This window comes from Patella vulgata, chromosome 2, assembly GCF_932274485.2.
Source record: "Patella vulgata chromosome 2, xgPatVulg1.2, whole genome shotgun sequence".
Lineage (NCBI taxonomy): Eukaryota > Metazoa > Mollusca > Gastropoda > Patellidae > Patella > Patella vulgata.
The window spans coordinates 52,475,054-52,491,212 of record NC_065880.2 but is presented as its reverse complement, the minus strand read 5'-3'; the positions used below and the strand labels follow the sequence as shown (position 1 = coordinate 52,491,212).

General features: G+C 36.8%; 1 protein-coding gene across 1 annotated transcript; it reads right to left on the bottom strand.

Annotated features, from left to right (window-relative positions):
• Window positions 1–6,016: 6,016 nt before the first annotated feature.
• On the bottom strand, window positions 6,017–14,414 carry LOC126811374 (L-threonine 3-dehydrogenase). Its single transcript, XM_050536945.2, has 5 exons — window positions 13,830–14,414; window positions 11,158–11,308; window positions 9,112–9,208; window positions 7,965–8,133; window positions 6,017–6,301 (listed from the first exon to the last, which is right to left on the bottom strand). The coding sequence occupies exons 1-5, from the start codon at window positions 14,272–14,274 to the stop codon at window positions 6,099–6,101; spliced, it is 1,065 nt and encodes a 354-aa protein (XP_050392902.1). The 5' UTR covers window positions 14,275–14,414; the 3' UTR covers window positions 6,017–6,098.
• Between the last annotated feature and the right edge of the window lie 1,745 nt (window positions 14,415–16,159).

Genomic DNA, 16,159 nt, shown 5'->3' with positions numbered 1-16,159 from the left:
TCTGGTTGTATGTTATGAGTCACGGTGGTTTGAGGAATATGTAGTACCATGAGTTTTTCTGTCTGACGTGGAGAGCGTCTATGGGAAACCGGTCGCCACATCCTACGTACGACCCATGCATCTTTTCTTACTACATATTTCTGTAGCCTTGTGATCGTCTAGAATTTGTCTCTAGCTGTCTTTACTTCTGCTTCACGTTGTGTATTTACTTCTTACAGTTTCTTAAGACGTTTGTCTTACCAGGAATAATAATGCATAGTTCGCTTCTACATTTTATATAGCATATAACTGAATACAGGTATACAAGCATAGCACAAATTACAATACTATATAGCTAAAACCACTTCTCCACCCTATCCAGCCTCTCGGCTGTCTAGGAACTCAGATGTACCCCCGATCTCTGGAATCTAATGCAAGTCTGACTTACAGGGTTCCCCGGTTTCTCTTATAACCATATGAATATCACGCACAATCAAGTGTGATCATGGCCCTGAACTTGTGTAATTAAAGATATGATTGGTTACTTTAAGCTAAATGATGCAATTAGAATAATTCCACTCACGTGTAATCCTGGTGGTAAATGAGTGACATATGTTTTCGATAAATAACTCTTTTTTATGTGTCAACTGTCAGTTACAGACTAAGTTGATTTAGTGCACACTATATATGTGAATATGATTGAAATTACTAACTTGCCAAAGATATTAATTAATGAAATATAAAGGCATCTTATTTCAAGAGCAAAAATTCTAGCAATATTATTACATTCGTCCCTTCCTTTAAGACTTTTTGCTCGGTATTGGGTAAAAGATCCCTTGAATCCTTTACAATAACCATACCAACATCTGTAGAATTATATAACTATTCATAAATGTAGCAGAAATCTAGAAAATCAACATATATCACCTCCCCCACTTGCAAGATTGATGCTAAATGAACAGGTAGGAGACTCTTAAAAACGGCCATGTACTAAACCCTATAATTATTCATGCATCAGGCAAATGTAAATGATTACTATACCATAAAACAAAGCTGTGAAAGAAAAACACACATAATCAAAAATCAAAAATCAAAAGTTGCATGCAAAAGTTCTCCAAAAAAAAGTTCATCACTGTAAAATCCTATGAAAATTCACTAAGCCTAAACACAGAAAACACAAATTGTCTTTTTAAAATCTTCAAGTGTCCTAATTTCAAAACACTATAACACATCACATAATATTTATAAAGTTCGGGTTTCACTTTAAATTCTGTCTCAGGAAATGTCAATTTGGTAAACTGGTAAACCATTTCTTCTTGGATTTGTATCGGTCTGTTTCAGCTACCATAGTGTCAAGTTATAACTTTCTTTTTTTTCTTCTAAGTATGATTGGTTTGTACAATTTTATCCGTCAATCAAACATGTCATTGCCATCCGACCAAGAACTAACTATTACTATTTTTTTTTTAAACTTTATGTTGCTATTAGTCTAACATTATTATTAATATATTATTTCGAAAACGTATTAGCAAATCTTACTGTAATGAAAATTAAACTTTATTTAAGTATTAATAAACTTTGAGGTGTCCCTTTAATTAGAAATTTTCAAACTAAGTTTGACCTCTTGACCTAACTCGATCAGTAATTTTATAATTGCGTTTTCTATTTTAGAATTTCCGTTTGTGTTTTAGAATTCCGCCATTATTATTTTATATTTCTCAGTCAGTAATGTGACCTTTTTGACCTAATCATTTACAATTTTGTATTTCGTTTTTTTTATAAACCTTCCTATCAGACTGACACTGACACAAGCTGAGCTGACAATACCAGTGTTACATTTTACCTAGAATAGAACTGTCAATCAAATATGGCCAGTATATGAATGACATTCCATTTTATCCTACAGTACCTATTCTATTATTAGTATTATATAAACATTATTTAGAATCATGTTCAAAGCAAGTGACGTGCACTTCACTCCCTCGGAACACCAGTCTATATTCTAGAAACAAAACAATTAGAACATACCTAACTTTTAATAACACATACAGTTAACTACATCCTATATATTATATTAATGCAATCCGTGACTTTTACACACGTCAAATTTAACACAGTATTAGAACCTATTGTTTATAATAATCTGACCGAATGTCAAATTACACATTCTAATCATCTCGTGTACATGTCGACAGCTTAAAGCAATTAGCAGTATATATTAAACGTTAATATTACGTTTCTAAAGCAAAAATTTAATTACATAAAATTATATACGGACAAAATCTACCGTATACTCCACTTTTCTAAAAAAAGTGTCATATTCTTAACTTTAACCTCCTATTAAACTCGTATTGATGACTTTGTGATAATCTCAAAATTTAACGAGCCTTTAATTTTAGTTTAACCCCAGGAAAACTATAACCAACATCCCTAGATTAACCATATGGGATTTTCAACATAACCCAACTTTTTAATCAAAAGTTAAATTACAACAACTCTAAGGCCTGGACTAAGGACCTCAAAATTATATAGCTGAACACACATATACGAAACAACACAAAAACACAAATTAACGAATCACAGTAGAAACCACGGCCAACTAGGAAACTGCAGTTAATCACTCACAAATTTCATCCTTAGCTCTGCCTTCTTTCTCACTGCGATCCGGAGACAACATTAGTTCCTTATTTTATTCCCTATTCCGTTTCCTTATTATTTCTTAGTTATATCAAAACATTTTTTTTTTAAAACCTACACCCTAAACATTCTCTTTAACTTTAATTTTACTACAAATTTACTACAGGTCATGTTAACCCGACAATATACATACCTAACTCATGAGATTATATTGTTTAATAAACCTATCAATCTCAACTTATGAATGATTATATTTTATTCTCTATATAGTTAAATTTTAAATACTTAGATTCTAATCAGATTTTAACTTTAAATTAATATTATTTGGTCTTTAAACAAATTTAACACATTTAATTTACCAAACAAAATGTATTTACCCAATTTTTCGAATATCTCCACCAGATATTTTTTTTCCCCCAGAATTTTTCTGTTTCTGGATTGTACAGATCTTTTTTTCTTCTTAACATCTTCAAATATGTATTCTTCTTCTAAAGTGACTTCTTACCCCAAAGGTCGAAACTGCGTTACGGCATTAAATCGAATATGTAAGACTATGCAGTGCTATGCAGTCACTGGTTAGATGTGGAAAATATTACGGGAGAACTCCCCACATCCAACGTGTGATGCATACTCTCTTTTCTTCTAATCTTCTTCCAAATTTTCTGCTTACCCTAAAGGTCGAAACTGTCACGGCAACCAAATAGAATATGTAGCACCATGAGTCTTTCTGTCTGACGTGGAGAGCGTCTATGGGAAACCGGTCGCCACATCCTACGTACGACCCATGCATCTTTTCTTACTACATATTTCTGTAGCCTTGTGATCGTCTAGAATTTGTCTCTAGCTGTCTTTACTTCTGCTTCACGTTGTGTATTTACTTCTTACAGTTTCTTAAGACGTTTGTCTTACCAGGAATAATAATGCATAGTTCGCTTCTACATTTTATATAGCATATAACTGAATACAGGTATACAAGCATAGCACAAATTACAATACTATATAGCTAAAACCACTTCTCCACCCTATCCAGCATCTCGGTTGTCTAGGAACTCAGATGTACCCTCGATCTCTGGAATCTAATGCAAGTTTGACTTACAGGGTTCCCCGGTTTCTCTTATAACCATATGAATATGGCCCTGAACTTGTGTAATTAACGATATGATTGGTTACTTTAAGCTAAATGATGCAATTAGAATAATTCCACTCACGTGTAATCCTGGTGGTAAATGAGTGACATATGTTTTCGATAAATAACTCTTTTTTATGTGTCAACTGTCAGTAACAGACTAAGTTGATTTAGTGCACACTATATATGTGAATATGATTGAAATTACTAACTTGCCAAAGATATTAATTAATGAAATATAAAGGCATCTTATTTCAAGAGCAAAAATTCTAGCAATATTATTACAATAATAAGTCAGTTCAGAACAATGTTGGTTGATAATGAGGTATGTCGCTGAGTCATGTTGCATGGTTTCGATCTCCAACTTGTACGTGACAAGGTGTAGTGTCACCTTAACAACATCGTGAGTCTCACTGCTAAAGACCCCCTACCGCCCCCTCTGTCTTTCTTTCTCTCGGATTTGAGCTAGTGACAATGGATTAAACAGTGGAAGTGGAAGCCTAAAAATAACAAAGCGAACACTTTTGTTATCTGTGACACCTTTACAAGATTTTCGTGACAGGAGTAATTACTTTATAAATATTTCAGGAAATATTTTGCCATTATCATGGTAAAATTAACCCGTATGAGTTTTGAAACAGTTCGAAGTAGTAATAAATAAAATAAATTTTAAGTACCTGTAAGCTATCATATTGACATAGCTGTAATAACGCAAAATGACCTAAATATGTTTATTAATTTCAATCTCTGTAGATATCTTATTTTATAGCTTAATACATTGTTAGCAGAAATGACTTATCTTGCATACATTACAGTTAGTTATATTAGACACGTTTACGTGACTTCGCATTTCAATATACTTTTAATTTTCGATATTTGGCAAATATTTACAAAGTACTTTAACAGATTATAGTGCAAAGGTGAAGGACTATCACATTTCTTGTGTGTGTCTTTAAGCCATAGACGTGGTGGGCTGGAGATGTCTTCTTGTCAGTCCCCTAATACTCTCACCAGAAGGAAAGTCGTTCGTGTTAGCCCTAACATCTAATTGTTAAAATTCAAGCAGGGAAATGGAGAATCTCAGCAAGGTTTGGGCAATATTCTGTTGTAAACTTACTCGTAAATTGGACGTGTGGTTGGGGTTGGATGAGGAACTATTCGACGTTTGTAATAGAAAAAAACTAAATTTCATTATGGTTTCTCCTTACGTCCATGTACAGTCTCAAAAAGTTTTGTACATTCTATTGAGAATTTAACCTGTATCTCGTTCACAGACTGTTACAGTCAAATTGTGGACAAAAAGATAACCTTTTTTTTAAAATTCCTATAAACGTGGGATAATTCCAAGATTCGCAATGGAATAATTTTGAATTTCGATAGGGTACTCCCCTAGTATCAAATGAACAGAACAATTCCACTCAGTTATAAAACATCCCCGTTCACAATCTTAAAATAACAATATGTGCCCCGAAAGATAACTCTGCAAAACCTAAACGGTCTCAGACTAGCAATTATTTGCCCATTGACTTCAATGTTAAATGGCTGTAACATCACAGGCTGTAGCTTTTTGCTCAACATTCCGTTGGTTCCAATCTTTATAGGCACAATGGGGACAACATTTGCCAATCTCCTCATTATAATTTTGTAGGGGGTTGACCATTTAGATTTTTTGCTACGCGGATTTGAAGTTGACTGGGGTGAAAATCTCACTTCCGACACAATGCTCTGCAGAAAGACACTTTACACCCCCTATCCCTCCGCTGTAATATCATTAGTAATACCCAAAACTGCTATGAAATTGCAAATTTGATCCCTTTTCTCCAATTCTAGACCAAAAAGTCAACCAAAAAATGCAGGAAGAGGGGAGAAAAAAATTAAGGGAAAAATTGTCTATTTATAACTCGCACTCGCAATAAGGGGAAATAATTACTAGTCTTAGTCCAAACGCTTTCCCTAATGTTATGGACAAAACTCACCAAATATTTCTACGCCGTCACCCTTAGTCTTTCTCTCCCTTTCCCTTTTCCCCCTTTTGAATGGCAGTTTTTGTTGACATTTTGGTGTAGAATCGAAGAAAAGGGTTTGAAAATACATTTTTTGCCAGGTTTTGGTGAATATTAATGATTTTGAGGCGGAAGGATACAAGAGTTGAGAGGTTGGTTAGGTTGAAATGTAGGGCCGAAAATTGCATGTTTATTTCTCTCTACTTCCAGCTTGTGTATCTCAAGTTTTTCATGGTGAACATCATAAGAAAAGAATAAAGAAAGACAATAAAATTGTAAATTTTTCTTTTACTTTATATCAAAACATACAGAATATTGTTTGTCCTATCTCATTAATTAAAAAATATTTTAACCTATTTGGATGGATCAACAACGATCTTGCAAGCCTGACCACTAAACAATGCTTGGAAGGCCTCTTCAAATTGCGACATGGCGAATTTATGTGTTATTATCGGGTTGACATCAATAATACCATCAGCTACTAGACGTTCTATTTCTACCCATGTATGATAAACTCTTCTTCCATGTACTGTCTTTAGAGTTAGAGCTTTAAACACTGTCAAAACACAAATGATAAAACCATTATTATTTTTTGATTAATGATAAACGTCCCGGTGAATTAAACACTACTGCCCATCGCCCCACCCCTAGTTACTTTAGTAACGGATTCATATCGAATCGACTCTGTCCTCTATCCGTTACTGTCTCTCCATATACACATCTAATATGAAAATAAGGCTTTTCCCCCATCTCGGTTCTAAGGCTATTTTGGATTCCTTACCGTCTATTTTTCACGGTAACATTCCATTCCTAAATTTGTAAATATTGGCTAAGCACAGATCACGAACCCGTGACCTCCGGTCTCCACAGACGTACGTTTTATCATGGCGGATCAATGCAAACGAATCTTGATTGTGATTTGTATCGCACAATTCTACATGAAAATATTGTCGGGTTATTATAAATTTGTGTCGGGTGTGCCAAGAAATGATTCCTTGTAGCGAACAAAGAAGAATCACGGTGAAAATAGACGGCAAGGATTGCAAAATAGCCTTCGAACCGGGGTAGAGGGAAAAGTCTTATTTTCATATTAGATATGATTGAGGTCATTCCTTCGATCATTTTCCTTTGCATTGCTCCTTACATTCTGATTCACTTAAAATATCTATAAATCTTTTACCACCCAATTTTATCAATACACATAATCTGTTATACGGTGTAAGCAGCAGTCATATTTCGTTAGCCATCTTTGAAAAGGTCCAGTGTAAAATCAGTGTAACATCTATATCGATCATAATAAAAATGCGAACAACTACGTAGCCAATGTGTAAATATATGTATATAGTATACCAAATGTTGTTGATTAAGTTTTCATTATATTGTTTTGTTGTTTACTCACTTATTTCTTTTACATATCCATATTTATTCTTGTATTTGGGAGAGAGGTCATATATGCAATGCCTGTTCCTCAATAACTTTGCATTTCTGAATAAAATATTGTTTGTTTGTTTTTTTTAAAAATATATTAGTTGTGTATAGGGAGAGACAGTAACGGGTAGAGTCGATAAGAATCCGTTACTAAAGTAACTACCCCACTCCATGCCTCCACACATACACACAAGAGAACGCCCGTGGATCTGGACATTTTCTTCGCATATGCCTTACATGACCCAAGTTAAACAGGCATTATACAAGAGCTAATCTGCCTATTGTAGGTCTTTTTTTAGGCCTGAAATGTTATATAAATTTTTAATTAGACATTAATTAACTTACCAATACTATAATAAACTCTCGGTGCCATCGAGTGGATGCGATATAATTAGATTTGTGGTCGATAATCGAGACTTTGTTTATAATCGTAACAACGGTAGTAATGACAATCGAGGCTAGGCTATAATTTTATCGCCGATATCTAGGCCCAGGGTGAAGTAATTTGACAGAAATTTCAGCACACTCTCTTTTCGTTATCTATTTTTGTAACTTTTAACTGTCAGCTCTTGATTTAATCTTACCTAATACCGCTTTAACTATATATGTGAGTTATGCGTGAGTGCGGCCTCTCCATTACTACATCAATTTATGATTTATGTGAATCTGAAAACTATAGCCATAAACAATGAACCTTGGGACTACCCACGTATAAATGTTTATTTATCGCCTAAGTTGTACTTTTATCCCATTTGGCGGAAATGTAAGTATTGATATAAATTATATCTTACCAATATCAGGTAATACATTTTCAACATGCAATGGGGATTTAGGTAATCCAACCATGACAATATGGCCACCTTTCCTCAACATGGAAAAAGCTGCGTTTACTACAGGCGATGCACCACTACATTCACATATTCTACCCATTCCAACTCCTTCAGTAAATTTATACACAAACTGAAATTATACAACGCAACTAAATCATTAGTACTGCTCTGAATACGATATTGTAATAACGTTGACTGATAGACAGATGCTGCTGATGACGATGGTGACAGTAAAGACGTTGCTGTTGCTGTTGACAGTGATGATGTAGATGATGAGGATAATGGCAAAGGATTAAGATTGTAAACATACTCAGACGCAATGAAATCGAAGCACTTTTGAAGAAGAGTGATAGTAAATCTCATTTGAGAGACACATTGCCATTGTAAATGTGACAGCATCTGGCCCCAAGTTCACAAAACATTCTCAGACTGTAGTTAAGAGTTTACTCAACTTTCAATCACTGTTTATGAGAAATATTTTTGATCCAGAAACACAAAAATTTGCACATAGTTTCTTATTGATGTATTTGCTACATTAAACAACAGACGTTTTATAAAGGGCTATATTTTAGTTAAAATAAGAAGAACAATTTTGAGTAAATTATTAACTTAAGTCTGAGAATGCTTCGTGAACTCGGGGCCAGATCACAACAATAGCGCGTAAAAGAATAGTATTTTCCCGATCGTGTAATCGCACGATATGCCAGATTGACACCTGAACATTGCATTAATTCAAATGGGTTACGTGGGTATGAGTACCAGTACAATCGCAAGCAACATTGCAACGAGAGTATCCCACAAGCAGCCATTTAGAGGCTTATCACCGCCATACGGCGACGTCGAAAGACGTATGTGGCTGCTATAAGTGGATACACACGTTTCACTCTAACTTAGCTGCATTATGTTACATCAGCACTTCCAGTCACGAGTAGTGCTTTATCAATGCGTATATAGATTTTGCTGTTAAACATAAAGCTAATGAACAAATAACGAAGCTGCTACTGACGCTAATAATAGTGATAATTAAATAGTCAAGATGGTATAAATGACAAATATAGCTTGCTGAACAATATATATGTTAGGCAGTTAGGCAGGTTATTCAACTTACATCTTTCAGATTTTCTTTGGCACTATTAACCAGAATATCAGCACCAAGTTTCTTCGCTAATTGTAAGCGTGATTCATCAATATCAACTGCAATGACCCTGAGAAAAAAATGTTTTTATTAAAGATATATTATGTAAGAGCTAAATCTGTCTATTGCAGGTCTTTCTTTTGGCTTCAAATTTGAACACCCGCGAGATTAATAAAATAGATAATCGAGACATAGTCTACGATACAAAACGGTGTCCGCTGCTTCTTTAAACAGCCATAACTTCGCCCAGAATAAAGAAATTTGAATGAACTTTTCAATATATTCATTTTTTTTTATCTATTTTTGAACTACTGAACACCAAAAGAAACGTTGCACTAAATAACAGAAATAAAGGCCTTTATTTTGAGCTCTGAAATTTATAACCTGCTTTCATCCGAAAAAAATGATCTTTCTCGATTGCTGATGACGCCAGTGTTGGCGCTACAAAGTCCACTGCAATCGATCTCGACAATGACAGGCTGAGCCTAAACCCTTTCATGCGTAAAAGGTTAAAGATGATATCGATTGCTGTGTTAATTGACGTATCTTTTTGATATTCAAATAGATTTACATCAATTTTTGATAGTTTTGGTTGTATTTGAAAAGGTGGCGTTTCTTTTGTTGTTCAGTATATAATAGCAAGAACAGTCTGCGCTTACATAATGCATCTCTAATCTTAATTTAAAAACAAACATTTCGGATAACAATATCCATAATGGTCAATAGAAAGAATCACATAACAATTGTTTCCCCCTTTCTATAATTGTACTCCATAGAATTGTGACCTGTATTCTATATTTGGTACTTCTGGTCAATACTGGTTATCACGACATTTTAACCCGACAATACGACATTTTTAAGCGACATTACGACCTTTTTAATATCGTAGTGTCTGGTGAAAATGTCGTATTGTCGGCCATATTCCTCTCAATACTATGATTATGTACACTGATCCTGGTGTTGGTCAAGAAAGTTCCCCGGGAATTTGCAACGTTGTTTCTCCCTGTCGGTAGTGCAGGACAAAGGGTCTGGCGAAGAACAGTGTCTAGTTGTGTAAATGGGACAACAAAAAAAACCAGATCCTGTGTACACATTGTCGTGCACATAAAAGAATCCTTCACAGTTGAAATTCTATGAAGAAATGCCACGGTCCATCGAAAAGACCCCTGCCAGTTGGAATTCAATATAAGAGTAGGCCGTAGCGCCTCTATCTGGGTAAATTTTTTCCTCACAGTACAGTGTATAGCGTATGCCCGTCTTCATTAGCCCAGTCAGCGCAGAACAGGACGTTAAATCCAATTTCATTTTATTCAATACTTTTCTGAACCAATCGGGCTATTGAAGATATGCATACGCTATGCAGAGTGCTATTACGGAAATTTTCAATGGACCGTGGCATTTCTTCATCGAAATTCGTGAAGGATTCTTTTATATGCACGCAAATGTGTACACAGGAGCTTGTTTTTGGTTAATCAACACAGCTAGACACTGTTCTTTGCCAGGCCCCTTGTCCTGCACTACCGACAGGGAGAAACCACACTGCAAAATCCGGGGAACTTTCTTGACCAACACCAGGATCAGTGTACATAATCATCGTATTGCGATGAATATGGCCGATAACCAGACAACCCGACATCACAGGTCACAATTCTATGGAATACAATTACTGCTTATTACTGAACGACATTTCGACTAGGCTTCTCTAGTCATTATCAAGCAATGATAAAATATGAAAATATAACAAGACAATATATACATGTACACTGCAATACTTAGTTAATGCTGACCAACCAGTAATTGTATTCCATGTGACCTGTATACAAAAATAGACGACAAGTGTCGGATTGAATTCATACATTATATTTTTACTCATCATATTCATTTGACAAATTAAAGGATATTGTCGTGTAAACATAATTTTGGATAGTTTTGTATTTCATTTGTGACCAGCTAAGTTATAAGTTTGGTTTGTTGGGGTGTTTTGTGCAGGTTTATAAAGCATTATAAGTAGTTTCAAACCTTTTGCCTCCCAACGCTTTTACACAACACTGAGCCAATAGACCAACTGGACCACAACCTATAACTAATACATCTTCATTTTTAACTTCTAGTCTTTCGATGGCATTGTGAGCTACCCCTAGAGGTTCTAACATAGCAATTTCATCCGGACCTGGAATGTAAGATGAAAATTGCATATAAATTTTGACTTCACGCGGATTCTATGAAAAACTTACCGCGAGATCTTTTTTAGATATCAAAATTTGTCCACAAGAAGGCCAGACACAAAACCGAAATGACAGAGAGAGAGAGAGAGAGAGAGAGAGAGAGGGGAAGAAATGGGGTTTAACGTCCACTCGACACAAATTATTTCAATAATTCGCTTGCGCGTAGGGTCTTTAGCAGTGGGAGGAAACCGGAGGACCCGGAGAAAACCCACGAGGCTGGAAAACCGAAATGACGGCACTGATGTTGTTTCAAATCTATCACTGTGAAATGATCTGTCGGCACTACAAACACTATAAATGATAGAAATGGCCGTTGTTAAGCTGTGGTAGTGACAAGTCAACGATCGTATGTCGCGGGTAAACCGGTTGGGGTCTGCGGCGACGTAATTCCCCTTAACTCGCGGGTCTCGGGTGGAACCCTGTTTGGATGGGGTGGGGACAAATTTTGTACTGGACATGCTTAAAATTGTACCCATTTTGGTAATGCATTCATTCGTTCGAGTATCTCTGAATATGATGTAAGCATTTAAGTATGCGGCGCAAAGGCCAGTACAAACATGCCAGCACTGAGGCTGATGTCTCCGCCCAGCTTGCGTCATTGAGTCAAATGGCGTGGTTTCGGTCAGACGCATGTACGTCACAAGATGTAGATTCGTTAAACAAAATGTAGCCTCTATCCCGTTCACAAGGTTATCAACAAAGGGGAGATAACTCCAGAACGGAAAATCATAGACGCTAGGTTTGTTCTCGCATGACCACAATGCTTCACGCTAAATTTGAAAGGAATCCGTCGAAAACTGTAGTCTATATCGCGCTCACAAAGTTTTCGGCAAAGGGGAATAACTTTGTAACGAAAAGTCGCAGGATTCATTCCCACGTGACCTCAATGCCTCCCACCAAATTGGAAAACGATCTGTTACACACTATAGCCCCTATCGCGTTCACGATGGGGATACTTGATTGAACGTTCCGGAATTGAATCCCCAAAAGCGACAATCGGGTAAATTCAGGGTGCTTTCAGGCTAAAACGCATGCGCCAACTGCATAACTATACCGGCCAACCATGACAGTTGAAACATATTCGTTGTGTTTAATTACGTCACGATTCTACTCACACCACCTCCGTTGGCGGGACCGAAAGAACTGTGACAGGACTGAATTCCGCATCACTCGATTGCGATTCCGTCAATTCGGAACGTTCCGGACTGACAATCGAGCATCCCCAAGGTTTTCGGAATAGGGGCCATATATCTGGCACCAAAGGTCGCAGCCCGTTGAATATCGACAGGGTTGGCCCCCCCATGACCACGATGCGTCACACCATATTTGAAAAGAATCGGACAAAAACTGTAGCCATCGTGTTCAGGAGCCAATCTGTTAAAAAAAACTGTAGCTTATTCGTTTACAAGGTTATCGGCAAAGGGGGGGGGGGGTAACTCCGGAACGGAAAATCGTGGGAAGCTGGAAATCAAAAGGGTTCGTCCTCTCATGACCGCAATTCTTATTATAACCAAGTTAGTTTAAAAAATGCAAAGTATCTACGTCATTGATTCAAACGCTGAATATCTATAGGCCAACTCAATTTTCGTCAAGGTCGCTGAGATGTAAGGTTAGGACACGTGATTGTTGGTGAGATTATATCGTTACGGTTAAGGTAAGCGTTAGGGCTAGGTCCAGGGTTAGGGTTAACAAGCGTGCATTGTTTACATTTACGACGTTACTGATTCGAGCAGAATGGCGCCGTTTACTCATTTTAATACCCATCTACACTAAAATAGGAAATATTTTTTACCTACAAATACTTCAAGCGTCTTTATATATTTTTTAATACATAAAAAAAATGTTTTAGAATTTAATTTGTTGGAGGAAGAAAGTTAATATTTGTGGCTCATTAAGTCGCATCAATGTCATCCCATAGATCAGTTTAGATCAGTGTGTCATCCTTATCGGTGATTGTCACAGCCTATAGTATAGCGAATATTCACTGCGGATCAGTGTGTATATTGCAATAGCGCCCGGCATCGATAGGTGTCCTCCTATGACCAAATTGCTTCACACCAAATCTGAAAAAAATTCGTCGAAAACTACAGCCTCTATCGCGTTCGGCAAAGCGGGGGATAAATCCTGAACGAAAAGTCGCAATACGTTGAATATCGGTCCTCTCAGGCTCATGACTTCACACCAAACTTAATAAAGAAAATCCGTTAAAAAATTGTTGACGGACCGACAGAGCGACGGACAGGGTGAAGACACAGTGGGCGTATAAATATCGGATGCAGTTCAATGTCCCGAATATATAGGTTCATTTTTTTCTGTCCAACTATTCAGCTTGACTTTCAACGTTAAACAATTCATAAATTGGAGTTATCACCCTTGTGTCATTCAACCAGAGTGGCAAGATGGCTGACATCTATTTGTAAAAAAATAAAAATGTTCTTGTTTGTGACAATATAATATGATACGTACTAAGGTTTCTCTTCATAACGTAAAGGTATTTTGCTGGAACAATCGTGTATTCAGAACAGCCACCATATTCGGTTTTCTTTCCGTGTCCGAACTGGCCCATAACTGGACAAATGCCTCGATCTTCGTATTTACATTGCAGACATTCTCCACAAAAATAGTGGTTTTCAACACCGACTTTAGCCCCTATTGGTATATCAGCATCGGGTCCACACTTGACTACTGTTCCTGCACATTCGTGGCCTGGAACAAACGGTATCGTGGCAATAACACGGGCTACGTCATTCCATTTATACAGGTTGATATCGGAACCACAGATTGATACAGAATCTACCTTTATCAGTACCTCGTCTTCGGACGGCTGTGGTACTGGCATATCTTCATAAGAATAGGACTCATTTTCGTTGCGTTTTACCAGCGCCTTCATTGTCTTTGGTATTTCAGCCATCTTCGTGTGTTGCTTGTTTCACTGCAGTCTACTAACTAACTCTCTTGTTGGCGTATTTTTGAGTAGACGATACTTCAATAATAATAATAGTCAATATTATTGACGTTTCAAGGCTGGGCTCTATCTACATCTAGTCGATTAAACAAACAGACCCTTTTTCTAATTTTTTGATTATCATATTTTTACTTTGACAGTAACATCTAGGCTATATTTTGACCTTATAGTGAGATAAAGACTTGGGTCATGCAGACAAAGTGTGAACAGAATAAACTAACAGTAATAGTAATTGTTATCGTGTTTATTCATTAAATAGTTCACACGAACTCTAATAATTACCAGTATGCAGACTATATTTCGTCTCTAGCAATACAGGAATGAGACACTGTTATCATTTTGGCACGTATAATATAAGTCTAGGCAGCAGGGCCTATTATATATTCCGCGTTTTAAGTTTTTGACAGAAGTGTACATACTCCGGTGTTCTCAATACAGCAGGCCTAACTCAATCAAATTATAGGCCTAGAGTTCAATTTGTGTTGGGGTCGTTTCGAATCATTGTTGGAATAACACTAATATGAACCAGAATCGCCACATTTGCTTAAATAAAATAATGGTTTTGGCCAAAAAAGTTCTGCAGCGTGATGCAGGAAAGGGGGGGGGGGCTTTCAATGAACAGAGTCTAGTCGTTCGGATGAGACGAAACCGAGGTCCCGTGTACACGTTAGCGTGCGCGTAAAAGAACCATTAATTGTTGGAATTCGATGAAGAGTAGGCGGAAACGCAGCTGCCCGGGAAAAATTTGTCATATAGCACAGCACACTGTCTTGATTAGTCTAGTTGGTGCAGAAAAGTATAATAGGACGTTGAACCCATTTCATTTAATTTTCTATGTTGTCATCGTCGAAATTGTCCCTTCTTTTTTTCAAAATTCAAAACGTTCCCAAGCAACGAGAGAGAGATGGAGGGGGGGGGGGGTAACGTCCACTCGGCATAAACTAGGTCATTTCAGGACTAACATGGTTCAATTTTATTTCAATGATTCGCTTACTCATCAGGATCTTTAGCAGTGGGAGGAAACCGGGGCACCCGGAAAAAACCCACGAGGCTGGACAGGCGACCATACTCCTTGTCAAGTACAACCGGGAAATCGAAACCGCGCCAGTTGACTCAATGACAGACCTTATGATGCATTGCGCACGCGCTAAGCATTCGAAGGATGACATTTTTAGTTGTTTAGCCTAGGTCTATGATACTCCAGTTTTTGTAACGCAGAATTTCCTTGGCCACCTCATAGCAAACCATTGTCGAGATCTTTTAGCTCAACGAAAATTAGGCAAATGGACGATAATAAACATTAAAGCCACTGTTCAAGTATATGTTGGAATTCGAAAAGACCATTGATGGGGAACCTTCCATCATCCCCTGGCATTGCATAGCACAAGTAACCCATTCTTCAACTTTTGTGGAGCAACAACTTTCCACATGGTGAAATTTAAGAATAATTATCTATAGAACATTTACATTAGCACTACTCAGTAGTTCAAATGTTTTCCAAAGTACCTACATGTATATTTATGTCTAATAGAGTAAAATAGTTACGTTGACTTCCTAGAATATGAGTAAAGAAATGCCCAAAATATGAATAACATGGTCGGTTCTGCAGAAAATTAAATTTGTAGGCTAAGCCTCTCTTCGATGTGACAGTAGATGTTTTGTTTTTTTTCTTCTTATAGAAATCTATCATATATTTTGACATGCCACCCCACGTCCTACAGTTACATGTACCCCAACCGCTGTGACAGAGCTTATTGGGCCGCGCTAAACATTAAATTGTAATAGCCCAATTCTTACCGAATTTAACCTGAAATAATTGATTTCATTTAAA